Source organism: Numida meleagris, chromosome 2 (assembly GCF_002078875.1).
Source record: "Numida meleagris isolate 19003 breed g44 Domestic line chromosome 2, NumMel1.0, whole genome shotgun sequence".
NCBI classification, from domain to species: domain Eukaryota; kingdom Metazoa; phylum Chordata; class Aves; order Galliformes; family Numididae; genus Numida; species Numida meleagris.
In genome coordinates this window covers 46,491,580-46,519,174 of record NC_034410.1, presented here as the reverse complement: position 1 = coordinate 46,519,174, position 27,595 = coordinate 46,491,580, and the positions used below count along the sequence as shown (strand labels likewise).

The 27,595-nt window shown below is 39.9% G+C and overlaps 1 protein-coding gene across 7 annotated transcripts in view; it reads right to left on the bottom strand.

The window, feature by feature from the left end:
- The window catches only part of ELMO1 (engulfment and cell motility 1), a 302,503-nt gene that overhangs the window by 245,746 nt on the left and 29,162 nt on the right, over window positions 1-27,595 (bottom strand). For all 7 annotated transcript variants that reach the window (XM_021385868.1, XM_021385867.1, XM_021385872.1 and 4 more), the window contains exon 3: window positions 8,567-8,716. In XM_021385868.1, coding sequence (XP_021241543.1) covers window positions 8,567-8,644 — 78 coding nt within the window. In that variant the 5' untranslated portion in view covers window positions 8,645-8,716. The remainder of the gene's footprint in view (window positions 1-8,566; window positions 8,717-27,595) is intronic.

The following is a 27,595-nucleotide window of genomic DNA, read 5'->3' as shown; positions in this document are numbered from 1 at the left end:
ATTATTTTATACTAATGTTTTTAGATAGGATATTTTTGCCTTTATGTCCTCTCTTGTACTTGCAAAAATGAAGCATGCTTTTGCACACACTGCAATGATCTTAAAGCTTTAAGAAGATCAAGCCGTAGCTTTAATGCATGAAATAACATAGAATAAACCAAATCTTACACTCCCTATTAGGAGATAATCCCTTCAGCTAACATATCGCAACCATCCTGCACTGAGCACATCGGTTAGCATAAAAGCGTTATCTTAGTGTAGATATTAAATTTATAGCTGAAACCTAATGGGAAACAATCATGGGACAATACAGCTTCATGAGTTGTTGGTCTCCACGGACACAGAGAACACTAAGCATAGGCAGTGCTAGAACTGATATGAATTTGCACACCCAGTAAAACTTGATCTGCATTGACACCTCGTACTGGTGTCTGCAGCTTGAGAGCAACACCTAGTCAACATTTCTGCACTCAGCTGCGTACCTCTCAGGACACACCTCCACGCTGCATGCACTAAGGTCTGTGCAGATCCCAAACATGGGTCGACTTCAGCACCAATCTGCACTACGCAGGATGCTGCCTGTGCAGTATTTTGTACCACTCCTGAAGTAACTTGCAGAGCACAGATCAAGATTTCCCCCTATTTCTCCATCAGCTTAATCCTTTCATGTCTACACCTCAGGTTCCCCACGGAGTTAACCACCCAAACGGGCAGCAATTACTACAAGCACGCTGGTTAGACTGTTTAGTTTCAAGGAAGCTGCAGGATGAGCAAAAGCCCAAAACATTCAATGCTGACCAAGCATAGGTCAATCCTAAGTACACTAACCTGGTCTTAAAGCACTTCCAAATCAAACAGATTGTGTTTGTGTGCACCATGAAGAAGACAGAAGCCCAAATCTGTTTAGAAGCCTGTGCTACAGGTGCAGTTCAAGTGTACTCCCACGGTGCTATGCCTGATACCTTCCTTTATGCCAAAGGCTGAACACCTTTCCTTTTCAAATGGCTAGCACATATTCATAGCTTTGTTTGTTTTGGACAAGGACTGGAATATTGCTTTCTCTGCCTGACACTTTCTAATGAGAGAAGAGAAAAACCTTAACTCTTGTTGCCGCTAAGCCAAAAAACAGCAGATGCAGCACATCTGTTAGCAGAAAACATCCAGCATCAAAGTTCTGTTGCTGATCTGCACATCTGTCAAAAGAAGCAGAATCTCAAGCCAGTAAACAGACCATTCTGCCTGTAATTAACACTACCATTCTGCTAACAAATCTTTTGGTGTGATAGTCATTTCTACAGCTTTTACAAAACAGAAAACTACCTCTTCTCCTGATTAGTAGAGGCTTCATCTGTTCCTGCCGCACTACGGGGATTACAGCAGCAGCAGGTCTGCCCAGTACCAGCATGCCAGATGCTAGGAGGCCTGGCTCCTGGACTCACTTCACTGTTGATTTCTCACAGTATAAGTGCCAACCTCACACAAGGGGAAGGTCCTGGGCAGCTGTGGTCTTCAGCCAGCCCAGCCTACCTTCCTGAGCCACTGCTGGAATCCACTCCCTCCATTGACTACAGTCAAAAAATAGTAGGACTTGACTCATTCCTCAGGCACTAAGCAACTGTAATACTGAAATCTGTATTTCACTGCATTTAAGCATTGCTCCAATGATCATGCTAAGACAGTAACTTGACTGTAAAACAAAGAAGCAGTGAAACACAACATTATTATAACAAGCAAAACAATTTTACAACTTCTTGCTCCACATCCAGGGATCCTAATAAGCTATAGTATTTCCTGCTTCCTCAAGGACTTTTTAGGGACAACAAAAGTCTCAGTTAAAAGAGTACTAAAAAGTAATAAAGCACATAAGGACCTACAGCTCAGTGGATTACAGCACATTTGCAGTATACTTGCAGCACATATTTAAAATAGTGCTCAGAGGACCAGAAGCGTTACGAAGTGAGGCTTTAAGATGTGGCTCTTCATACAACCACTTTATTAGGTGAGGATACCTTTGAAAACCAAATTTAAATCACCCCATAAGCCCACAGCTCATGACTGACATACTGCTGGCCTACCAGCACAGAAAAGTCTCCACATCAAGACACAGAAGTTTATTCTGTGGGATTTTTTAGCAGATCTCTTTTGCAGTATAATCTTGGAGCCCCAGAAGGAGAATGTAATTGAATTATGAAGTTCCCCTGGATACACCAGTTGGCCAGAATGTGAATGTCATGTGAAACTCCAGGAATCTCATCTTATACAAAAACATTTCTTTTAAATATAGCAGAACTAACTTTTAAGAGATGAGATTACTGCCGTTTCAAAAAAAACAAGCACACAAAAACAACCACCCCAAAAAAACACCACACACAAACAAACACTCAACCTTAAGAAGGCTGTCAGCTGAAGACATCAAAACCCAGGCTAACAAAATCAGACTCCAGGTAAAATAGGTGAAATAATATTAATTCTCCATTTGTTTCCTAAGAAGCTCTTCCTTAACATCCTTTGTGCCAGGGATCAGGAATACTGAGACACTATTTCTGCATGACCATGAGAGGGACATTACTTCAAGTGTGCCTTCAGGATCTATTTTCACTTCTATAATTTAACTGTTTCCTAACATAGAAGACAGCACCAAGTAGAAAGCACAATCAGCATCCATTAAATCAACTCAGTATTTCCATCTTTTTTTTCTCTACTTCTTTCAAAATTTCTACCTTTTCTCCACCTTCTAATGCCGCCTCACTTTCCTAAGTTTTCCTGCTGTCTCTGTATTAAAAAGCATACAATGAAGGCTTTTTATTTTTTTTAATTAAATCTATTTTTTCATGAAAATGTCGCAGTCACTCAGCTTGGGATGTCAATTCACAGCGTTAAAAGGCTCTAACCTACCAGAAGGAACATGGCTTTGAAGAAGCTCACAACCAGAGTAATAAAACATAACACACAAATGACATTTTTATCCATGATGGCTGTCTGCCACCACAGAGAGAACTGAAGCTGTAATGGTGATTGTTCCCATGCTTATGGTCCCATAAGTAAAGAAACCATATTTTTCACCATCTACTGTAATTAACAATAATTGATTCACTATGTTAACAAAGTACTGTTCGTGCATATATACATCTTAGTGCACTGAATTATATTCAGTGCGTTAAAAAAATCTGCATTATTCCTTCCAATGCTATTCTTACTTCTAGATTAAAAATAAAAGCTCTTCAATAACATAAAATTTAGACCTTTCATTATTCTAACAAAGAAAATGGTACATTAACTTCGTAGATATGATCTCCTTACCAACTCTATTAATTATCCCTGATAGTAATAAAACTAAAATGATAATAAAAATGCTAAATACTTCCACTATGATGATATCCTGGTTACTATCTGCACTATAAACAGTTTCATCTTCCGTTTTGAGAAACTGAAATATCGACAGTTGCAACAGGAAGCAATAACAGTTGTTAGACTTTTTTTAAAACCTGGAAATTGGTTTTAAATAAGCCCTAACTTTAGCTAACTAGCATAAGTTAGTCAAGCGGGCTTTTTCGTTTGCTTGGTCAGAAAAGTCAGCAACCTTTTGGCTCATCCGTTGGTTTATTTACCACTTTTAGAGTGGAAGGAAGAGAGGTGCTTCTCCCTTTCCCACAAACTTGTAAAAGTATATGAAGTCTTATCCTAAAAAATTAACCATGAGCTGCTTTGCCTTGATTGATGCCTGATTTTAAGAGCGACTGTACCTGGAGCCATCACTAAAGATAGGGAGCAATTCTTCATAGTACAGCCTCTTGTATAAGCAGGTTTCAACTTTCATTCCTCCATCACCTGAATTCTGGTGCTCACTAATTCTGATCCATTTAGACTCATGCTGCTAGAATTGTACTGGTATACTGCTAATACCGGTGACAGCACTTGCAGGAACTACAGCTATTCTTAGCCTACACACATGGCAGAAGTGACGTGACACTTTGTTTTCTCTAATTAAGCATTTCACAACTGCTTTTGAACTGTGTCTCCCTCCACAGTCTGTGAAACACTGAGCTAAATCAATTAATGTTCCCCAAAGGTCCAGATTTAGGTCTGAAACCCAACAGATTCAGGTCTGAAATCCAAAACTACTTGAAAAGTCCCTTAAAAAATTTCTTTGGTTTCCTTTTAATACGCAGTGAAATACAATGACTTCTCTGAAGATAAAAAAACAACAAAATTAAAATGGCACTTATACACAAGCAGAAGAAAGAGACAACAGTAACTTGAAAGGCATTCTTAAAAGAAGCTTGCTGATTAAATCTAAACCTTAGAAAGAGCATTAATGTAAAGCAGCCCACAGTTCCCCACTATGTGATGCACTGCACTAACAAGACATTGTCATTTGATAATGCTCCTGTTAATTTTGCCTACTGGTCAAGATTGTGCTTTGAAAAGCAAAATGCAGCTATCTTTTTTGCTTTGTTTGATTTTGGTTTGTGGTGTTTCGGAAGGTTTTTTTTTTGGTTTTTTTTGTTTTTTTTTAGAAAATTTTATAGATTCCCATCTGCTAATTCTATCTATATTTAATGATCCGGTAGATAAAAGTAAACTTGGAGGAAGAGATTGCACAGCTAAGTTTAATTACAAACTGTTCCTTTAAGTAGGAACAATGTTTACCTCCAGTGGTCAGGAAGTTCATCACAGAGCTTAGGTCCTTATATATAATTTTAACACACAAACATGAGTGGATTTCATTGAGATAGGCAAAACCAGTTATCAACCCCAAATATCCACCTTGTGCCTCTTCTGGACATTGTCTCCCTGGCATCAGATAGAGAGGAGCTGTAAATTCACACTGTGGAGACTGAAACACCCATGTTATCAAAAACCAGCACTGGCTTTATTGAAAATAATTTAAGTGTTAAAAAACAGCTGTTGAGAATTATTTTATATATAATGAACACAAATTCAAGCACATTAGTTTGCATATGAACACAAAAAATAACGTCATATTATGAAATGGCTATCTCTGTAACAAATAATGATTGGAGAATGTTGTCAGCATCCCAGTAAACCTGCACAGAACCCACATGGCCCCACTCATATTCTTCCAGATTTAACTGAGGTTAATAAACCAGAAGATTGGGAGATGAAGGTAACAGGCAGTCAGCACCTACCCATTCCTTTCTTCCCCAAACTGCATCCCTAAAAAAATCACTCAAAAAGATCCCACAGCAAAATCTGACACCAATCCATTTCCTCTGCTCACATAACCGGAAGACCTAAAAAGTAGAAGATCATCCCTATATCCATAAATCGTAATCAAATATTTTCATTGAAAATGAACTTTCACAACAGTACTAACATTGCAAGACACAACTTACACAGATAACACTTCAGAGGTGCAGAACTCTCTAGACCGTTTTTTCAAATTTTTAATTGAGGATATGTTGGGAATAGGAAGAAACCCAAGCGATAAAACCAAAACATTCTGGAAGAGAGTAACTGAATTCACCCAAGTCTATCTGTCAAAGAGAAAGCAGAAAAGTATACTAGTTTGCTCATGCTTTAAAGTGAGCTTTAACACATACAGGCAACTGCCAGCTGCTAGGTTTACTGTGACTTAATGAGACCCCTCCTAATAAGAGAGAGATGCAACTAATATGCAGTTTTTCCCTTCTCATTTAAAGCAACTTTCCAGAAAACAAGCAGTTTCAAAGCCCTGGCATCAAATAGTATATTTCAGTGAATCAGAAGAAAGGCTAGGCACAGAGGCTGGTTAAGGAAAGCACTTAATTATATGTTATGCAGGCAAAGAGCCTCTCTACCCCAGTGAAACTAATTTTGTCTGCTTAGCACTAAAAACACTGTTGATGAACTCAGGCCAACAATTCTACAGAAACATAGCACAAAGCATCAACTAGAAAAGCTCTGTGACTCAGAAATCATGCACCTGAACACGAGGTTTTCAACAAAGTTTACTAGCATTTGGTGGAAGAAAAGTACTCATAAGCTCTTTTCAGGCCCAACAACTTCCAACATACCATTGTCAATTACCGTTGTTTTACAGTAAAATCTCCTATTTTGCAAGTATCTTATTCTTTTCATTGCTAAGCAAAACATTCATATAAACAGTAGGTGAACTGGGATACTACACAGCTGAGTATAAATGCTTCCAAGAATATCCAACAAGCAACCTACAAAAATACAGATTTTCCTCTAGTCTTTTCCATGGTAGTTTTACTTCTATATTTGGAACAGTTTCAGTACCCGGAAAGATGAAGAACTTGCATTACGCTACAGAGAGCTATTTTTCTGTTGTTCTTTGAGCTAATAATACAGTGCTGTTCTTTTAAATGCTGGTTTTCTTTCTGGTAAGGAATCAAAGGGGGAGGATAAAGGTAAGGAAGATAAAATTTGGGGTGGTTTCTGAATTGTGCCATATGGTGCTTGACAGAGCAGATCCCAACTGGGAGATAAGCACTGTACTCCAGTTGCAGTGCTTTGTCAATAATGGCCAAATCACTTTTCTGCCTTCCCTTTCCTTTCAGCTGTTTACAGTTCCGTGGAGCAACCCATCTGAGGTATAAATCAATTCTTCAACTAAATGCACATTTTAAGGGAAACAGATCAGGAAAAAGTTAACACTAAGTTAAGCACAAGCAGAGCTGTGTTTAGGAGCATGCCTCACTCTACATGTTTTTAAGGCTCATATCCACTTTTCTCCCATCCTCGACAAAGGTAAACATGCAGGTTTGTGTTTATGCATATGGAAAAGTGACACGTCTCTCCCATCTTCATTTCTTGTCACCAAATTCTGTATTTTCCACGTCAGGAATAAAAGGGATGAGCCCCTTAGCCTTCATTGTCCCTCTTGTCACTGCATGAACAGTAAGGCCACTGAGAGCCTTTCCCTCATCAGCCTCATATTCCTCCTTTCCCTCTCCACAAAGTGGCATGGGGAAGCTGACTGCTACTCCATGTAAGTCAGCATTCATCCTTCTTGTTCTCTCTAAATCTTATATAACGAAGGTAAAAACAATGTTCCAGAAAGGAAAGCTAATAATTTAGATAAGGCATGCATTGTGGCTGCAGAGTTATTTTAAGCCCTTCTGTAAATTAAAAACAATCATATTAGTATTGTGTTTTTTTCAAGCTAGTACTTGAAAGGAGACTGAAAAATATCTGATCTTCATCCTCAGTGCACTTGGTAGCAACGTGCTGTTGTTCATCATGACTAACATGCATCTTCCTCTGAACACAGTGTGCACAGTGTCTGCCATTTGTTATATAAGAAGAAAAAAAAGTCAAGTAGTCTTCACTCCAAAAGACAAGAGATTTATATCTGCACAGACATGCTTACTAAAAAATTTCAGCAAGTGAAAATGAGAAGCATGGCAGGTCTGGAAAGCAAGGTACAAAGTGCTAAATACGAGGCACAGACCACTGTGGGGTTAACTAGAAGTGAAACTGATTGCACTGCACGAAGAAAGTAGGATTCTATTTCAGTAAAACGTTTTCAGCATGAATTCAGATTTTCTCCTTAATAGAGTATCATAATGTTCTTGGCCCCTAGATACGTTAGGTTATAAACACATTATTAAAGGCTTGCAAGCTTTCCTTTGCTCTGAATACTATTTACAGAAATAATTATTTTAAACAGGTAGCATGATGTAGGTTTTCAGTACATTATGGGGAAGCTGTTAAATATTAAAGGCGTCGCTTTTAATATTAATGCATATGCAGCAAAAAAATAATCTCAGAGAAGTCCAGAACACAAAATACAGCACTTGTATAACTTAATCAGCTCTCCCACCTCTACAAATATCCTACACAGTAGAATTCATGTGAATGTATGTACCACAAAAAAACAAACAAACAAACAAAAAAAAGCAATCTCTGAATCTCTGAGAAGTCCAGAACATAAAGTATAGCACTTGTATAACTTAATCTGTCACCCCTGGTCCAAAAAGAACCTACACAGAGTTTAATTCATAAATTTGAATTCATTCATCTCTCTATCCTGCCTCAAATCAATTGCATCCATGCAGCCACTGCAATAGAAACAACCAGGGGAACAGGACAACCCATGAGTTACCCACAAAGGACACAAAGACTCCCCTGCTCAGTGTGCCACTGCTCAAGTTCCAAAATCTGCACTTGCTGCAGCCATTCAGCATGATCATACTACAAATGCAAAGCACTGACTGTAAAAAATTTGCAAAGACTTTCCGCCAGGAGATAACAACACTACCACAATTTTACAGCTGAACAAAATTAAGGCATTAAAGTGTTAAGTGGGTCACGGAGGGAGTAAATGCCTCAGTTTAGCAGCTGTTTAAAAAAGAAAAAGCAAATTAAAAACATAGCAGAACACATCAAAAATACGCAGTAAGAGGAAGAGGGTTACACCCCTTCTGCTAAAAACACCTTATACCACATATGTACTCATAGAAACGTGTGTATATAAGTAAACAGAGATGCAGAGACAGGCACACACAGAAGAACACACACACATATATAGACACACACACACACATACACATTCTGTCTCTCTCTAGGTCCGTAGGAGCAGACACACACAGGCACTTACTTGATCGATTTCCATCAACTTGGGGAAGGCACCCGGCCATTCGATCGCCACCTTCACTATATCAGCAGGAGGGGGCATTGCGACGCTGCTGTTCTTCGGAGCCAGCACAACTGGACACTAAATACTGCAGAGAGCCTCTCTCATTCACACCTGCAGGGAGAAGGGGAAAAAAAAATAATAATACAGCAGTTCAGACAGAACTCCACCAATGCTGCTTTGTTTCCTATGTTCTCTCTGGCTGGGCAGGTGCATAAAAACATCTGTGTATATGCATGTGCAGGAGCACAAGAATTGTACATATTACAAAAGCAAGCACACAATGCCACGACACACTGCACAACCCGTCTGTTCGAAAGATGGCTGAAGCACTGAAATGTACAGTGAATAATAGGCAAGCATTAGATTTAAATAGAGAAACTATTTTTAAATATTATCAAATATGCTGGTAGGGAAAAGCAACAAACTGGAGGAAGCTGTTATTACGGTGTCACTCCTCGAGTCCCTGGGAATGTGATGGCATCACTTGCAGCTTGCACTCCAGAAGAAATTGCCCAGGAAGTTATGGCCAGGAAACACTGTTTCTTTTAACTATAGCAATGATCTTCCATGTGTTCACAAATAGATCACTGCACTATAGCAACCAGGATGTCAGGAAGAAGGCAGAACGCAGCAGTTTCCACGTATACGTACACACACACATCCTCACCTAACTGAGTCAAAGATACGGCATTGTGGTAAATCTTAGACAGAAAAACACACAAGGATACGGTATGCATTAACAATGATATCTCCATACAGCTACATGAGACACTGTGGTTCTGCAAGAGCATAAATATCAACAGAATTACACTTCAAACAGCACAGGCTGTGAATGTTGGGGAAGGAAAGGAAAGAGGAAGAGCCAAATCCTCAGGCTTGCAGAATTTAAGTTCTGTCCCTAAGGAGCCTAAAGTTCCTTGAAGTTTGCAACCTTGCAATAACAGCATACGATTTGCAAAGCAGCGTAGTACTTCTCTGAGGTCCCTCCTTCCTCACTCCCCTCCCTGCTCAGCAGCAGCAGGGCAGCCGCCAAAGTAGCAAAGCTCTGCAGTTCTCAGGCACAGTAACCCGTGCAGGTAGTGCCACGCTCGCGTGCTTTATCAAGCCCCCCATTTAGAGTTTAAGTCTTAAACCATGGTGTTTCTCATGCCTTTTGCTGAGACCTAGCAGAACACAACCACGTTCAGCATAGTGAAAGCTGCTGCAGAAGTCCCCAGAGTTGCAGCTCTTCTTCTGAGCAGAAAAGGAAGTGGTTAAAGAATGGGCCACATGCTCACATACACCCCTTGAAAGAGCTAAGGCAAGAGATGAGTTGTCAGAACGTACCAGACATCCAAGAGCCGCAAACGTGTACTGGGAAAAAAAAAGTCTCTGACCATCTTCCGCTACTGCTTCAACTCAACCCAGCCTATCAATAGAGTCCTCTCCAACTGCAGCAGAACATGAACTTGGTCAGACTGAGCAAAACCATGAAACCATCCCTTCATCAAAAAGTTTTGTACCTTCATCTTTGACTACCTGTAAGTGGGAGCTAGCCCAGCCTTCATGCATATGGCTCCACCTTTTCCCCCCAAGTGCATCTTTGTGTCCATTCAGAAAAGGGTCAGCTCTCCACAACTTCCAGCCCTGTTGCATTCTACATAGGGTTCTCAACACATACTAAAAAAGAACAGGGTATAAACTTTAACACTCCAGCAATTTATTTCCAACAACGGCAATTCTGATGCTGACATCACACAATATCACAAAGCAAAGTGGAAAGCAGTAAATAAGACAACAGACAGACTATGAATAAGACCATATTGCAGGAAATGCCTTGAAAGGCAAAAAAACATGATTAAGAAATGAAGTAATATTGTCTGCACTGGTACATGCACAGAAACACTTGATAGATATCCCAGGGACCAGGATTAAACACAGTTAAAGAAAGTGACTAGCTTGCTAGGGATCAAGAGCAGCCATACTGTTGGCTGCAGCTTCCCTATCAGAGCCCAAGTGGTACAAAGCCCCCACCAGCTCTCCCCTAATATCTTTCACTCCCACTGGTTGCATCTCCCTTGCTTCATAGTACACTGATTTAACTCACCAGCAAAAAAAAGAAAAAAATCCAGTCATCTGCTTTTTGCCATATTTTGAAGTCAAGCAGCTTCCCAGAGGCAGCACAACTTGGCTGGGAGGAGCAATGAGCTATTAATCCACCTTGAGAGTAAAATGAAACTGAGACCTTAGCGCCTTTCTGCTGACACACTTACAGTGATAGCATTTCCCACCTCCACAGCAAAACCCAGCAGAACAGTCCTCAGTAGTTTCTGTCTGGTGATGTTTTGGTATGAAAGTGCCAGCAAAACTTAAGCCAAGCTGGCTGCCTGGTACTCTCAAAAGCACAGGTTCCCTTGCAAGAGGGACACAGGACCTCTCCTCTGGATGTTAGCGAACCATAAAGTTCATCATGAATGCTGGAAAAAAATGCTTTGAGTCACAACTACTGGCCATGAATATGAAAGCAAACTGACATTACACAGCAATAAATTTGCAGAAAACTTCCACTCTTATGTACAAATGCAGGCATTAGCCTTCATTTTCCCTTAGTGAGTTGTGGTCCATCTTAAGAAGTCACACAGGAAGGAAACAAATGGTTTAAGAAAGAACAGTCAAGGAAAGTGGGCTGGAAGCTAATCACATTCAGCTATGGAAAAATGAGTATTTGGATTCCAAAGCATGGCACAACTGAACTCTCTCACAGTGTTCAGAAGACGACAATTTCAATGTGTCCAGTCTTTACTGCAGGCTAGCACTGAAGATCTCCTACATAATTACTATTAATGTATACATTCTTCTACAGTTACAAAAGACAAAGCAAAGAGACAAATCTTTAACCAATACGAATGGATGTAGTTCAACTTGTCCCACTAGAAGGACAACTCAAAAGCACCAGTGTATTCTGAATGGTGAAAACCATATATAAAATAGTCACTACAAACTTTTCTTTCTGTTGCTCAGTGGACCAGTCAAAATGGACCAGATGTTTTCTCTACATTTTAATCTTATGAATCCAATACAGGATCTGAAAGATAATCCAGGTTTATTCTACCTACGTGGCAATGCCAGAATTTTATATCTTTAGTCAAAATAGATTTTCATCACAAATCAACGACCACAAAGAAAATTCTACAGGCTATGTTGCTGAAAATTCTAAATTACCTACTATTTCTTCCACTGATACATTGTGTTAATACACTGCCCAATACAGAAGGAGAAGCATAGTCCCTAGTGAAAATTGCTTAGCAAATTGGAAGCATTTCACATGATGTGAATGAAGAACTAGAACCAAGGTCAACTGCTTTTTGTTATGTCAGTAGCAGTCAAATAGCAAAAAGGTTAAGGACCTCTCTGAAGGGTCCAGTTACAGACTTTTTTCCAGAACAGTTCTTTTCTTTTGTTCAGAAGCACTGAAACACAACAACTTTGCTTATTTTTACATTTATTTTCAACTTAGAATCCAAAGTCAACACAATGCAAATGAGTGCGTAGTGTATGAAGTGAAGGAGAGGAGGGAAAGGAAAGGTCCCATAATTTGCCCTAGTATGTGTGTGAAGCTGTAACACAGAGGAGGTTTAAGCAACTTCCAGACTCAGCAGCACACTATTTTACAATTTGAAGGTAAACAAAACAAAAAAACCTACACAACCAAAAGCACCAGAAGTATACCTTCTTACATCAATACAGTTTTCAGAACTATGACAGATTAGCCCATTAAAGTGCAAATTCTGCAAGTACTCTTATAACCACACACAGGCTACTTCTGCATCTCAACCACGCTCTGCAGTCACCTAAGAGTAATAAACACTCAAGCTGGAAATCAAGATATATTGAATTTTATGCAAAAATGCATCAGCACACACATGCAATCTCCCAATTTACCTACCTGGCTCTGAGGAATTAATTCAGTACATATATTAAGAAAATATATTAATTTTTCCCCTTCTACCTATGTCATGCACGTGAGGAGTATGAAAAAGCTTTCTCAGTAGAAAAATGTTTTGTTTTAAACTTGTTTTGCAGACTCCCTGCCACTTCGCATACAAGGTTCTCAAAGTGCTCTATACTTACAGCTATCAAGAATACGTCTCTGAAGAAATAAACTGTATTCTTATTCTGTAGACAAGAGGAGAAACGAAGGTAACGAGGCATTATGTGACTGGAAGTTTTAGCTGTATATGAAAAGAGTGGCCCACAACAGCTCATTTCTTCTTTTACAGAAACACAAAGCCAGGTCACAAACAGCAGAATTAGCAAAGTTGATGATTTAAGAACAAACAGAGGAATTTAAAAAAAAAAAAGAAAGAAAAAAAGAAAAAGGAAGCATATGCAGGAATGACCTGAGGCTGGCACAGGTCTGTGCTCCCCGTGGGCAGGCCGTCCTGCCAGCCATGGGCAGAATCCTGCCCAGCCGAGAGCAAACCCACTGCCCACAGGCCTGGTGCTCACGCTCTACTCAGGCTCTCGCATAACTGTCATCTCAGACCTCGGATGCCTCCTTCAGCAATGTGGCCAGAGGGAACCAGGTGGCAAGCTCTGCTGAAAGGTCCCTCAGGAACTGCCTCTGATTAGCCGTTTTAGAAAGGTAATCCAACACTCAATTGATATCCCCAGCACAGTTATTTTTGGAGTTCGACTGCATGACCGAGCAGCCAAGCGTAAGGAGCTGTAAATACGTCCTGTCATCTCTGCAAGGATGGAAAACAAGGCGCAGGAGCCAGGGGCTGGATGTAGACTTTGTAGACATTAAGAGGCTTTCATGCTGCCTTCTTCCCTTTGTCACAGGCTCGGTGTCACCCACCTCAAACTAGACAGCGATCACAAATTCCCAGCAGACCTACTGATGCTGCAGGAAGACCTAACTCTACTCAACAGAAATCTATTTTTTAGAGCTGCCCACCACCTTCCTAAGAGGAACGTTTCTTTGATGCTGAACTTGCAGCACTTGACCAACAGCGCATTATTAGTTCAGGAAACACCACTTACTGTTATGATAAAAATGTCTAATCTTGGGATCTACCAGGTTTAAGCACAACATTTTTCCTTTCAAAAATACCTAAAAATTTAGGTATCGGAGCGGATTTCAAAGACACAGCTGTGAAACAGGCAAAAGCAGGAAAGTGCAAATTCACACAGGAGAGGTGGTAAATATTCATGTGGTTATCACCTGCCTGTTTCTCACATACTCATAACCTTTCTTCACAACTGTACTCCAGGTATTTTACCTTTCACTGCTGTTCCACACCTTAAGAAGCAGTTTGTGTAGTTGAGGTCCTGCTGACACTTTCAAAAAAAAAAAAAAACAAGCAAAAAAACCTCTTCGAAACTTTAGAGCAAAATAAGCTTTAAAGTGGGCTTGAAAAGAAAAGGTGGAGGAAAACAAAGAAGCAGCCTGGATGTACTTTGAATACAGGTAAATAGGTTGTTGCATTTTGCTTCTAGAGCACACACTGAAGCATACCAGAAAACTATAGTTACTTGCTTAATTTGAATTTCTCTGCTTCTTGGAAGTCCACATTCCTTCTGCTAAGGAACTTTTATTTATACCTCTGTAATTCAGGAAAAAGAGTACTGGAAACTTAGTTGTGATTACTGAAGGAACCTGAACTTCTATGGCAATTTAATTAATGCTTATTTACCATCCAGCCAGCTAAAGATGCTCTCTATATTAAGGATATTAACATTGAATCTCTTGAGGCTAGAGATCAGGAAAGTACCAAACCCTTCACTCAAGTATTCAAAATGTATTCCAAGGGGGAAAAAAAAATTACAACGTGGTGGTTAACGACGTTACATTTAGCTTCACAAAAACCTTGATTTTTAGAAGATTCTGAGAACCTGCCCGGCACAAGGAATCAGGGCAGGTATCCAGAAAACATATAAAATCAAATAGTAAGCTGCATAAAATGTTAGAATTCACCTAAACTTCTCACAGTTTATCATGGCTTGCTGATTAGTTTTGAGTTGTTTCTTGTCATTTGGCTCTAACTCCAGATGTTTCTAAACTGAAATAAGCAACAACAAAATCTCTCCTAAAATCCATCTGAATACAATTTTCCTTTCCTGTCTCCTAGGGTAGTCTCACATAACCTGAGAGACAAAAGCAACAAACAGAAGATGAAACCTCAGTTACATTCAGTGTTGCTGCTCCTACAGGTTTGTAAGAACAAAATGGAAGGTTTCAGGAATATGAAAGCTGAGGGGAGAAGAAAAAAAGGAATTGGTACTGTAAAATTAACAAGTAAAACAAAGCAACGTAAATGCAATTTCTTGCAGACCTTGTAATGCTTAAGCTAAAAAAGGTTCCAAAGGAGTCTAGCAATAGCAAATCAAATAAGTTTATTACAGGTTGCTTGAAAAAACATAAAAGAGGTTGAACAGAGAAAGTTCATCAAAAGTTCTGTGATCAAGGAAAACTATTTTGAATGGGATTCAGCTAGGAGTAAAGAAATAACAAAATATTACAGTCCTTTCTAGCACTGATATGATTTGGCTATAGTACTTGGAATTTTCCTGGCATTTTGGTAGATCAAGGAATAAGAAAGAGCACACAAAAGAGCATTTTCAGTCAAAATGCTAACATTTTATTGCTTCATTTTAGCAGAGGGTGAACCAAGGCCATGATGACTGGCTGTACCCCAAAGGAGGTAACAGACACATGTAAGCTCAAGGTTAGGAAGAATTCTAAATCATGCTGGAAGCAAGATTAGTAAGTAATATAAAAATAAGAAAAAAAAGCATTTTCTACCCTATCAATGCTTATGACATATGGAGGAACTAATGTAATTGTCAGGAATTTAGTAGTCAAAAGGAAGAAGAGAGGAAGAAAAGACAGAGACGCATGAATACTAAAGGAAATAACCAAGTTAGCTGACAGCACGCAGGCAGGATATCGAAGCTGAAATAAACAATAGTTTGCTGAAGAAACTGTTCTGCAAAGAAAAACAAAGGAGGGGAAAAGAGAGACATGCTGATGGTCCACAGTGAATAAGCAGAGCCAGATGCTCATCATCATGCTAATCAGAAATAAAAGAAACAGCAAACGAAATACTAGTTATAATTTATGAGTCTAATGAGGATGCAAAAGTTTTAAGACACCAGACTTTTGCTTCAGGCACTGACACTGCTCTTCAAAGATGGCAAAAAAAAAAAAAAAACCACCAACAAAACACTCAAACACATCTGTCAATCTTGCAGCTCTATCTGCAAAGATGTTCCTACCAATACTGTTTCTCTCATATCTACTGAAATAAGTGCATCAAAACAGCTAACAGTCACAGACATACACACATGCACACAAAAAAGAACCCCACCTTGTTTGTAACTTCCTACCACTAAACAGTTCCTTCATCTACTTCTGTAGCAAGATTCTTTGCCCTCTGCCATTAAGACAAATTTGGAAATAACACCTTGCTCCAAAAACCTGGGGACTTCTCAGTGCTTGCCCTCTGAAGGACATTTTGCAAAACAAAAAGACTGCACATGGGAAGCACAGTAACAGCCATCCAGAAAAAAAAAAAAAAAGGATTAAGAGACACACCTTGTTTGTAACTAAAACTTGTGAAAAAGCTTGAACTATTCTGCATTAAAGAAACTATCTCCTACCGAGAGTGATTGCTGAGACTAATCTGGCATTTAAATTGATATTAGGAAGCCCACTCTGGAAGTAGAAATACAGAGATGCTAAGGAAGGAAACGTCAACATAGTCACATCCCACAAGAACTATGGGCAAGCTCCAGATTCATCTAAATGCAGTGCAGAGGGTATTTTGAAGGGATGCTAGAAAGTGTGGTGAGCTGATGTTCAGAAGTAATGCGACTACAAGGTAACAGCCAGAAGAACACTCTGTCACTCAGCCCATTTTCAGGGGTGATGAGCCCTGCATGAATCTTGAGGAAGTGCATTACACATGATATCTGATAACAGAAAGCCTGGGGGTTTTAACAGGAGATTAGCTCTTGCTCATATGTATTGCAAATTAGTGAGTAGCAGGTGACACTACTCAAGCAGAGTGGTTAGACAAGATGACTTCCTGCAGTCCCTTCCAGTCTCAACCATTCTGTGATTCTCTTGAGTACACTGATGTAATGACCCTAAGGACTCTTGAAGCCTTAGTCTGCCCATCCATGTTCAAATATTATGTCTTCTGTGCAATTACATGAGTATATGATGAGCAAAAAGGGCAGACTTTCTACCAGGTTGCCTTCTATGTCATGGCAATATTCTCTAAATATAATAAAAATGACTGTCGGTTACAACTTCAGAACAAGTTTCTGTAACTCTTCCCAGCCAGCAATCAAAGAGCATTCATTCAAAAAAAGATCCCACTCTCTCATAACTTGAACTAAGGTCTTAAAAGATGAAGATGTAACTATTTCCAACAAGAAAACTACTGAAAATTACTTCTGTTTTACAGTCCAATACATCATATTCTAGCACTCAATATAGTTTGTGGTCACCCCATAGTTTTTTTGTGCATTTTTTTCAACTCTGAAACCCACATTATACATGGAACGAAAAGAAATGATGCAAACATCATCCGTATACTGGTTTCAGTCATAAACTCTAGAGATACAAGCTGTTTAAGCAGTGCACAACAGTTGAGAAGACTTCTGTCTCTCCCTTCTCGTGGGGACAGCAGAACACATGATGGGTTCGCACCCAAATTACAACCCATTTATGAACTTAAAGCCCTTCTTAATCTGATTTATGTTGTTAGGCCAGACTATGAAAAAGAAAGATAAAAGAGGTCAGGTATCCGACTGCTGTCTCTTAAGTAACTGTAACTACAAAGATTCTCTAGGATTCCCCAGATAGCTTCAGCTAATGCTCACCATCAAAAGCTGAGGATGGCACAGCTGTTACCCTGTCTCCTTGCTCTGGTTGAAGCTCCCTCTCCAGCCTCTCTGGGAACGTGCATCACAGTGCCAAGAATGAGCAGAACACTCACTGTATCCAAAATGGCTAATAAAAAGATTCAGTGCTCAATCAGCCCACAATAAACACACAGAGACAATGCAACCAGCACTGTCTGCACTCTGAGGATGGATCTATGCCAGCCACATTATTCTGCAAAGTGACTCGTGGAAGTTTCCTTCTCAGGAGCTAGAGCATCAGTTGTCACTGATAGCTGCTATAACTCAATCAGCTTCTATCAAAACTCCCATTCAAAATGAACTGGCACTTGCTATGAAATGCTGCTCTATATTATCATAACAAAAAATAGGGTACCTCATATATTAATTCTCTCTTGATTTCACCCCAGAGCTATTACCAACTATTTTGTCAACTAAGAACTTAGAAATGCCAGCTACAGGACAGGGAGAGCATGGCAGCAACAGGCAAAAGGACATGCCGCCTTTGCTGTATAACAATGTGCATGTCACTAACTTACTGTATAGCAAAAGTGGATCCTCACAACTGTTCCATGTCAAAAATATTGTAATACGCAGCAACATCGTGAGCCATCCCCTGTATGCTTTCTGCTAAACTGAAGTCTTTTCACTCCACAACACTCAGGCTTCATCTATTGAAGGTCCAGCTCCCTAGCAGATTGTACATCTACACTGCCCCAGCGTCACCATCCAGCCTCCTGCTCTCCAGTACCAGCGCAGGCACTTGGCCAACAAATTCATTCCAAGAGAGACAGACTGCTAAAAAACTAAGCCAACAAAACAAAAGTGACACATCTGCAGCCAGGTTAGCCCCCTGAATTCATTCATCACTCACTTGTCTGAGCATCAGCAGGATCACCATCAAGTATGTGTAAAGACAAAAGGAAAGCAGGAATAGCTTGCCTGTCTTAAATGGTCATGGAAGCACCATCAGCCTTAAAAACAGATTTATTTCACCTGTGCAGAGTTCAGAGCATACAGCTGAGATCCACTTTAGTAGCAGAAAATGATGTAAAAACATATAATTACCAGCTCATTACAGTATGTTTCATTAACTCAATCAACTCCTTTGTAATTGTAACACACATTAAAAGATTAAAGTATTTGGATAAAATCAAAGTACATTTTTAGTGCTCTGCTGATTGCCAGAGTTCATAATTTTCACAAATAGACTAACATCCCTTCACTAAGACTCCTGTGAGCATAACCACTGTTCTATCATTTTTGCTTACTGTTCCCAAATTAAATTTTGCCACTTTTTTTTTTTTGCCACAATTTGGGGGTGAGGGGTGGAAAATCACTGTTCACTTGACTGTCTAATTCAATTTGACACAGTTAGTAGTGTTTTCAAATAAAACTGTCAAATGAGGTTGACAATTTGGAACTTCTTATAGGGCCAGCACCTGGCTGAAAAGCCCTGTGCGTGAAAATGCCAACACTAAAACAAAGCACAAAACAGCTTCTCTGTCACACTTTTAATCTGCTTTCAGTAGTAATTTAACATCAGTAGATCTCTAATGTTCAAGTAATCAATGTGATTTATCTATGAATCACTTCAAAAACAGAATGGACTTCTCTTTCTGCCATTCAGTAAAGCACTTCTGCTCTGCTATGAAGACTGAAACAGCTTTTACAGGTTTGGCAGCATAGTGAAAACAGTAAACACAGAACTTACCTACTCTCACTTTATGCTATACTAAGTGACATCCACATCGTACACTGAAAGCATAAGCATTTCCAGGAAGCGGAACTGCCCTTCTCTACTAAAAGAATACTCCAAGTCATTGGCCTGACCCATTCCTCTCTACATCCTGCTGATGCTCCAGGTTAACGTCCATGCAGTCCACATGCTGCATTGACAGGCCTGTGCACATGGCCCATCAGAAGTCCCTCTGTGTGGATGGATTCCATATCTCCAAATACCAGCTGAATCTCATTCATATTCCAGGTCTCTACACTCAACACTGGATTTTACTGTGCTGAGTTAGATGCACCTTCCACCTGTTCTGCTTGGAAGATTACCCCAGTGTGTAGGGCTCAAAGATATGTTCTTTACAACATAGTTCCCACTTGTTTCTTCCTGATAAGGCCACATAAAATCAAGAGGAATAAGTGCAAGGGAATATAAAGGAAAATATGTTTCTCAAGTTTCTTTTTCACATGCGCCATTTTCCAAACTCTGGAGCAGATTTCTACCAGCCCCAATACCTTCACAAGCTCTCTCCTTGAGGTGTTACATCAGTGAAGAATTAGATGGATTTCAGCTTTCATCTCTTACCTTGCTGGTCTCACCCACTATCTCATTAACTTCTGCTAGGATTGGAAAGAAATGATGACATTAACTCCATGTGAGGCAGAAGGTCTGGCCTGAATTCTGCAGAAGCAGTATCCAAAGTTCATAATATCCAGGACAAAATCCGATGCTCCCATTTAAACAAGGGAGAAAAACCTATTTTTACATTTGCAAAACAAACCTCCAGAGACACAAAAAAACAGATTGTTGTTCGACCTTCATGTCATGAGAGAATGTAATCTTGGCAATTCACTAGCAGCTAGTGCAAGATATACCAGAGAAAAATAATGAAAAACAAACAAAACAAAAAAACCCCCTGCAAGCAGATCTTCTGTCTACCAAGTTGCCTTTCCCCACAGCACTGATTAAAGAGCAAAACTCCATACTACGAGTAGGTAATTACACTGTTAAAATGAACAGAAAGCCTGCTTCAAAGACTGTGATGTTAAACTTGGGACCAAGAACACTTGCGTTTAATTTTCTTTTATTCAAAGGCTTTGTGCGTGGCCACGTATGTGCCCTTTGGCCCTCTGTGTCTCCAACCTACAACTCTAAAATGGGGCACCACATTTCCTCAGAGAAGTTGAGAGGCATTTAGAGGCTACAGGGATGTGTATCTAAATCAGACTGACAGATTACCCAGAATGGGCAGCTGCCTTATTATTCATGCGCTTGGACAGACTATTCATCCAGTTCTTTCTGTATTTTAACCTCCTCAGCCATCAATGTCCTGAGAACAGACTGGCTTACATCCCTATTTCTTGCTACCATACTTAATTTGAATACTACACCAACATTAAAAAAAAGGGAAAAAGCTGAAGATGAGTCTGCAGTGTGAGGGGAACAGCCCGTATTTCTCAGCATTTCAGAGCACATTGCTGCTGTTACCCTTCAGATGGGGCAGCTCACAAGAACATCAGCTACAGACTTTGGGCTCAGACTAAAGCGGGCAAACCATTTGCAGCTGTATTTATCGGCCAATTCCTTCTAATTCTCACTCTTCCAAATCAGAAGTTTCATTACCAGCACAAAGTGACAAATATATTTTGAGGATTACTTCAAAACAAACTAGCAAGGGAAACAAATTTCCCAGGCAAAATAAAAGCATTACTATTATATTTTCAGAAGACAAAACTGAGAAAGCACACAGAACATGCTGCAGAGAGCCAGCCTGAAGTCTCACTGCCACTTTTCTTTACAGATAAAGCTGTCTTTCCTCACCTGAAGAGTCCCAGAGGCACACACACGAACATCTTCAGAACCAATCAAAATGCAAATATCCCAAAACAGCCCAGTGAGCAACTACTGCTCATCTCCATACCACGCTCCTCCTTCTCCCCAGGCCTTCACCATTTAGTTTAAGTGATTTTGCAAAACACCATTGACTTCGGTTTTAGAGCTCTGAAAGCACAAGGTGTCCTCAATTGAGAAATAACCTGTCATTTGGCTCTTCAGTTCAACCATTCCTGGCAGCCGCCTTGTTTTCAGCACTTACACATGACAGGAAGAGACCACTGTCCTGTGACAGTTACCTCTGACTGGCCCCAAATAATTTCTGCAGTTTTACACAGTGAAATTAATGCATGGCTGCTGGTGACACCCCCTTTTCCTTTTAGCCATTTAATTGCTCAAGTGGAAATACAGATGTTAAGAGCCAGGCACATGACAGGAAACCCTGGCCTCTTGCTTTGAAGAGGCATAATGTGACTTCAAGATGAAAAATGCCACAGCTACAAAGGATCCCACTTTTCTTTGGGTGTGAGACTATGGGGGAGAACATTCAAGACTTCTTGCACTCTAGCAAATCAAACTATTCTTGGCAAATGAAGGAGCTGCCTGGTTTTAACAGCTCCTTTCATACACTGAACACCACCTATTCCGGTTCGCTGCCAACCTTATTAAGAAAGAAGAATCACATTTTAAAAGAAAAAACAAGACAAGGTGGTTTTGCATGTCCCCAGCCAATTTAACTATGATACGTATGGCTGCTTTCTGTTAAGAAAAACTCAACCATACAGTTTCTCGCATGGGCCAAGGCCTACAAAGCCCTGCTGAGCACGTCCACTTGTGCAGCCACAGGTGTGGTAATGTGCACAGCATGGCTGTTAGTTCACATGTGAGAAGGTAGATACAGGTCTCTGCTGTCAGACTGCATCCCTCTGGACTTCCATCCCCAAGCTTGCAAAAAATATATGACTTTATAGAGATGAAAAAGCAAGGAATTGAAAGCAGCTTTCAAACATTTTAGATTAAATGTCATCTATAGCATGAGTCGGCCTGTATCTGCTCTTAGATTTTTTAATTATTTATTTGCAATGCATCTATTAAAAGTCATCAGAGGCAAAAAGTCAATTGTATTTAAGACACCATTTTTGCTTTTGTACAACTATGTGATGACAGCTTTAAAACCCAGCATAGTAAGCAGGGATTAGACTTTAATGTGCTTCCCTTGCTTTTAGTATATGAAAGTTTCACATGATCAACTCTCAGAAAGCATAGAAACTGTCAGGAGTTTCACCATGTTCATTTTAACAAGGATAACAGTGGGGAAACATTGAAATATCGGCTTATTTATTTATTTACTGCTAAACAGGACACTCATTCACAGAAAAAATTCAAGCACAACACTCACCTCTAGTCCAGGCAGTACAACTCCTCTCTCTCACCTTTGGCAATGTCTTCTTTTATTTTCTCTCCTAGCAGTGTTTTACTCCCCTTGACATGACCAATTCCTCAAGCCTTCTTCCCCTCTCTCAAAGACATTAAAGACACTCACACACACCAACCACTTTTCTTCCAGTGGAGCTTTTTTTTTTTTTTTTTTTTTAAACCAACTGCAGCCTAAGCACACCCCTACACTACACAGGGCTGAGATGCACCAGGGGACACTTCACCCTTCTGAGGCTTTTGAAGGATAAAGAAACAAGATATTCACTGGCAATTTGGAAGTGCGTATTGGTATTTCATTTTTCATGGTTTTTTTTTTGTTTTGTTTTGTTTTTTGTTTTAAAACATCAAATAATCTATGCTCTGCAGAAGCCAATTACTGGAGTTTTCACAAAGGTTAAAAGTTCAAAAGAAAAGCTGGTTTCTTCATTTAGCAGCCTCTTTCAGCAATTTGGATAAAAAGAAGCCAAAGAGTAAGCGTACGAGTAGATACAGCAGCAAGGGGGATGAGAGGATCGGTTTCAAAGATTCAATTCTCCTATTTGTGATTCTCCCTCCTTCACCAGTTTCTGACCTGACCCTCTTCTGGGCACACCATACCATCTCCTAACCACGACCAGAAGGCGAGGAGAAACACATATTTCTCGCTGCCTTTCTCCCTATACACACAGCAAACAGTCCTGAAAACACATTTTACCCTGAATCCTTTGAGAAAAGGTGTCCCTTGCACACAAGGAATAACTAAGAAAATTATACCTTATTCTCAAGATGGCAGGCTTACTAAGCCTTTTCTCAAAATCCCCTTCCTGCTACCAGATATAGATCTAACAAGCAAGTGTATACTGAAGTGGTAAATTCCTATTGCCACAAAATGCTTTTTTTCCACGTATTAAATTTGCACAAATTTTGCATGAGCACCAAGAGTAACATGGAGAGCAGTAATGAAGGGACCAATTCATACGTCCCAAAGAACAAGTGGTGAACAATGTACACTCAGTGAAATTTCAGTTTTGTCCCTTATTAAAATAAAACCACGTGCCTGTTCCCTAACCCACTTTGACTTATTAATGTTTTTGCTTTTCAAGATTATGAAAGTAATCCAGAATAGAGGATTCAGAAGAAAACAATTTATCATGAAAGTCTTATATACCAAAAGCTAGAATAGCCATCGATCTTACTTCCTCACTCAAAAAGCACGCATTTATAATTGTCAAGGACCAGATGGGAATTCCAGCACGAAAGTCACTAAAGTAGGCTAATGCAGAAAATAAAACACCACATCCCAAATGCAGTGTAGCTTCTGCTACTGTACACAGACAGTGTCTGTACAGTGTTCAGTTGGTCATCTGTCAATTCACTAAAATGCCAAATGCTTTTGAAAGATATTACAGTACCAACAAGAAGGAAGGAGCAGTCCTTTGAAAAGGTCAGAGATGACTGATTCCAAGTTGCGCGTGCATAAATCTTCAAATCAGGGAGCAACTGTGTGCCTTACATTGCAATATCTGTGTTCCAAGCACCTTCCCCACCACAATCTTTCACTGGAACACAAATCAGTATTAAAGTCACAATGCAAAAAGAGGTGGTACTCTTTCAGTGGAGTCCCATTCCAGCAGTGTGTCACATTTTTCATGTGGCACCTAGGAAAATCCCAGCTCAAGAACAATGACAGTGATGATGTAAGCTGGGAAAGAACTGCACTGACTGATGATAAGCACCTGAGGAGGGGGCACCTTGCAGAGTGTCATCCTTTTATTACTCAGAGTCTTCTAGGTTCCAGTCCCCATGCTCAACACAATTGGTGTTTGAGAAAGAAAGGAAGTTTACTTACAGCCCTTGCTCGGCCAGAGCTGTTCCTTGTTTTTGTAGGCTTACAGATAATGTAATAACTCAGAAAAATTTGTAGGAATGTGGCAATCACAGGACTATTGTGACAACTTCAACCAGTCCACTGCAGTTCATCTTCTTGCTTTTGGACCATCTGCACTCTTAAGTAGTGGCCTGTCTGCCAATCAACCCAAACAACCGGATTATGGGTCTATATGTCCGGGGAATTTATTTGGTTGGATGGTTGGTTTTTGTTTCTTCTTTGTATTTGAACATTTCTGCTAGTAAGCCACCGCTGGTTGACTCTACAAAGCAACGTAAAAATGCTGAGGAGACCAAAGGAAAAAGAAGAGATTAAATCTTACATGTTCCTCATAAGGGAAAAATAAGAAAGGCATGAAGGTAAAATCCTATGATAGAAATAGTTTGGGGGGAACCATCTATATGTTTAATTTAGACAGCATTTCTGCATTTTTGAAGATCTATACATGGTACTTCAGTTGGATCAAAACTTACTTGCCTTCCTGAAGCAAGGTCTATGAAAAAACTGGTGCACATCAAAACATCCACTGAGTGTATCCATAAATGAGCTTTAAAATACAAGAACTTGTTCTTCTTTTGACAAGTTTCACAGCTCCAGTGCAAAAGCATTTAATTCAATGTGTCTTCAGATGCAGTCTTAGAAAAATGCAATAGTGTTACCTGCCAATTATGTGAGGCCATCACCAAGGCATCATGATGCCTAGGCTTTCATCCAGTCTACAGCAGTCTTAATATGCTTCTATAGAGGCATTTTTAGGAATCTCATGAGAAAATGTTGTATACTGCCTGGTAAACATGCATCTATACAAATGCATGAAAGCACAGGTCATGGAATCTCACATCTACAGTCTGCTCCCTCTTTCAGCTTATTCTTTTTAAAGTTAGAAGACAAACATACAATAAATATTTTACATGGATATTGCTTGCAACTCCACAGTGAACAGCAGCCCTACAGTTTTGCTCACATCCTGTATCTACTAATGCTTAGCCCTTATGAAAATGATATAACATAATTAACCTAAGTAGAGCTGAGAACATTGCCCCTTTTTTCTGAACACCGACTGTAAAAATTTTTGCAAGTGTTCTTGTAAAATTAAGCAGTCATCCCAAGACCTGGCTCTGCCTCCTGCTCACCACTCTGACCCATCACTCACACAAGGCAGATTCACAGCAAGTTTCCACAGCAGATGAGACTGCAGAGCCGTGCTGATGCAGTCTATACCACTCTGCCCCTTTGACTCCCTGTCAGCCAGTTCAGACAAGCCAGTTGGCATAAAAATAGGGAGCAGAAAGGAGTGAGAGACTTTGTTTTTGTCAGGTTATATCCTGGAAACCACTCATCACAGGCTGAAGCAGCTCTCATCAGTGTCAGTTACAGCTGTGCATACCTGGAGGCCAGGCAGACACTTCCCAAGTAAACCCCACACTCCCAACTCCTGATCTATCCCACATCAGGAACTTGGCTAATGCACCCACGGGTGGTGTGGGAACAGTGGTAGGGACTGCAGCCTTCACCTCTCCTGAGCTGTGCTGGCCAGCTGAGGAAGGAGACTCTGAGAGTTTCTAAGGAAACTGTGATACATAGAAATCAGTGAAAGTACGAGAAGAGCAGCCAGCTCCTCAGCACAGGGCCCAGCTAGGAAAGCAGCCACCTTACTTTGGCAGCAGTGAAGCCCCAGTAAGCATATGCCATAGCATACGCTCCTAGTTTCCCTATTTTGAACCTGTTTTTATTCATCAGACTTTCCACATCGTGATCCTAGAGGAGCAATTATAATGCAATACTTTCAGCATCACATTGGAAAGGCCTAATTTGTGGCCACAGCTGTGGCCTGTTATCTGTACTTCATCACTCCAGTTCAGCACAACATAAACTCCGTAATTCTTCAAACTCCTACATGCCTCTGCACCACAACAGCAATTAATTTGCCTCTGGCATCCCATAACACTAAACTAAAACTGTAACATACCACAGTGTGAAAATAAAACAAGCTCGGTCCCAGCATACTCAACCTCTTAATACAAAGAGAAGCCCCGCCAACTTCAGAATTTAAGAATTAAAACATTTCTCATTAATTATTTTTATTCATATGCTTACTTTTAAATGATATAGCTCAACTTTTTACAGCAAGTTGCATATTTTTTCTCCTAATAAAAAAAAAAAAAACTTACTGAATATTCCATATTTCTCCTGACGTAGTAAATAAATGTCAGAACTAATCCACTATAAAGAATATAAGATTAACCAAAGTTTTAAAAGATAACTCCATCTAAGATACATCACCCTATAAACCTGCACATAGGGAATTCATTTGACACTGCCCTCACTAAGTGAGCAAGGGCCTTTAAAGCTTTTAGTTAAAGCTTTCCCTAATAACACAGTTATTGGCTTTTCACAGTAAGAATAAAAGGTTTTCTACCTGTCAGTTGCAAAAAATAAGAAAATAAAAAAAAACACAACAGCTGTTACAACTCCACCCAAAATTAAAATAACATTCATCCGCCAGAATAACACTTCCTAGTTACATCACAAACCGAAACCTCACTTCAAAGCAAAGATAATTTCAGACTTAAAGTGACCAAGCTTTTAATCAAAAAGAAAATTCACATTCAAGTCACTGCAGCTTTATTTGAACTTTTATTCCCTAAGCTTTCTCAGTTCTATTCTCACCTCTTGGAAGCAAGTACAGTTCATATTATTCCATATGGAGTATTGTGCAGAATCACTTTGATACTCCCCTCAGGAAAACACTAAGCCACCAGGGAGGTGTTGAAGGAACACACACCGCTTCCAAAACAAAACCGCATTTCAGAAAGCAATTAAATACCCTGTGCATGTGTCACAGCCACACCACTCAAGAAGCTCAGTGATTAAAGAGTGACCTCAGAGCACCAACCCTGCAAAGGAAAGAGCCCAAATACAACACATCCCTTTGTGTAAAAGCCAGCATAGGGAAGGAAAAAAAAAGAAAAAATAAGCCACAATTGCAATGACACAGAAACCTAGAATCATAGAATCACAGAATTAGCTAGGTTGGAAAAGACCTACAAGATCACCTAGTCCAACCATCCACCTACCACCAACAACCCCACTAAACCATGTCTCCCAACGCTATATCTAAACGTTTCTTGAACATCTCCAGGGACGGTGACTCAACCACCTCCCTGGGCAGCCTGTTCCAGCGCCTGACCACTCTTTCAGAAAAGTAGTATTTCCTAATGTCCAG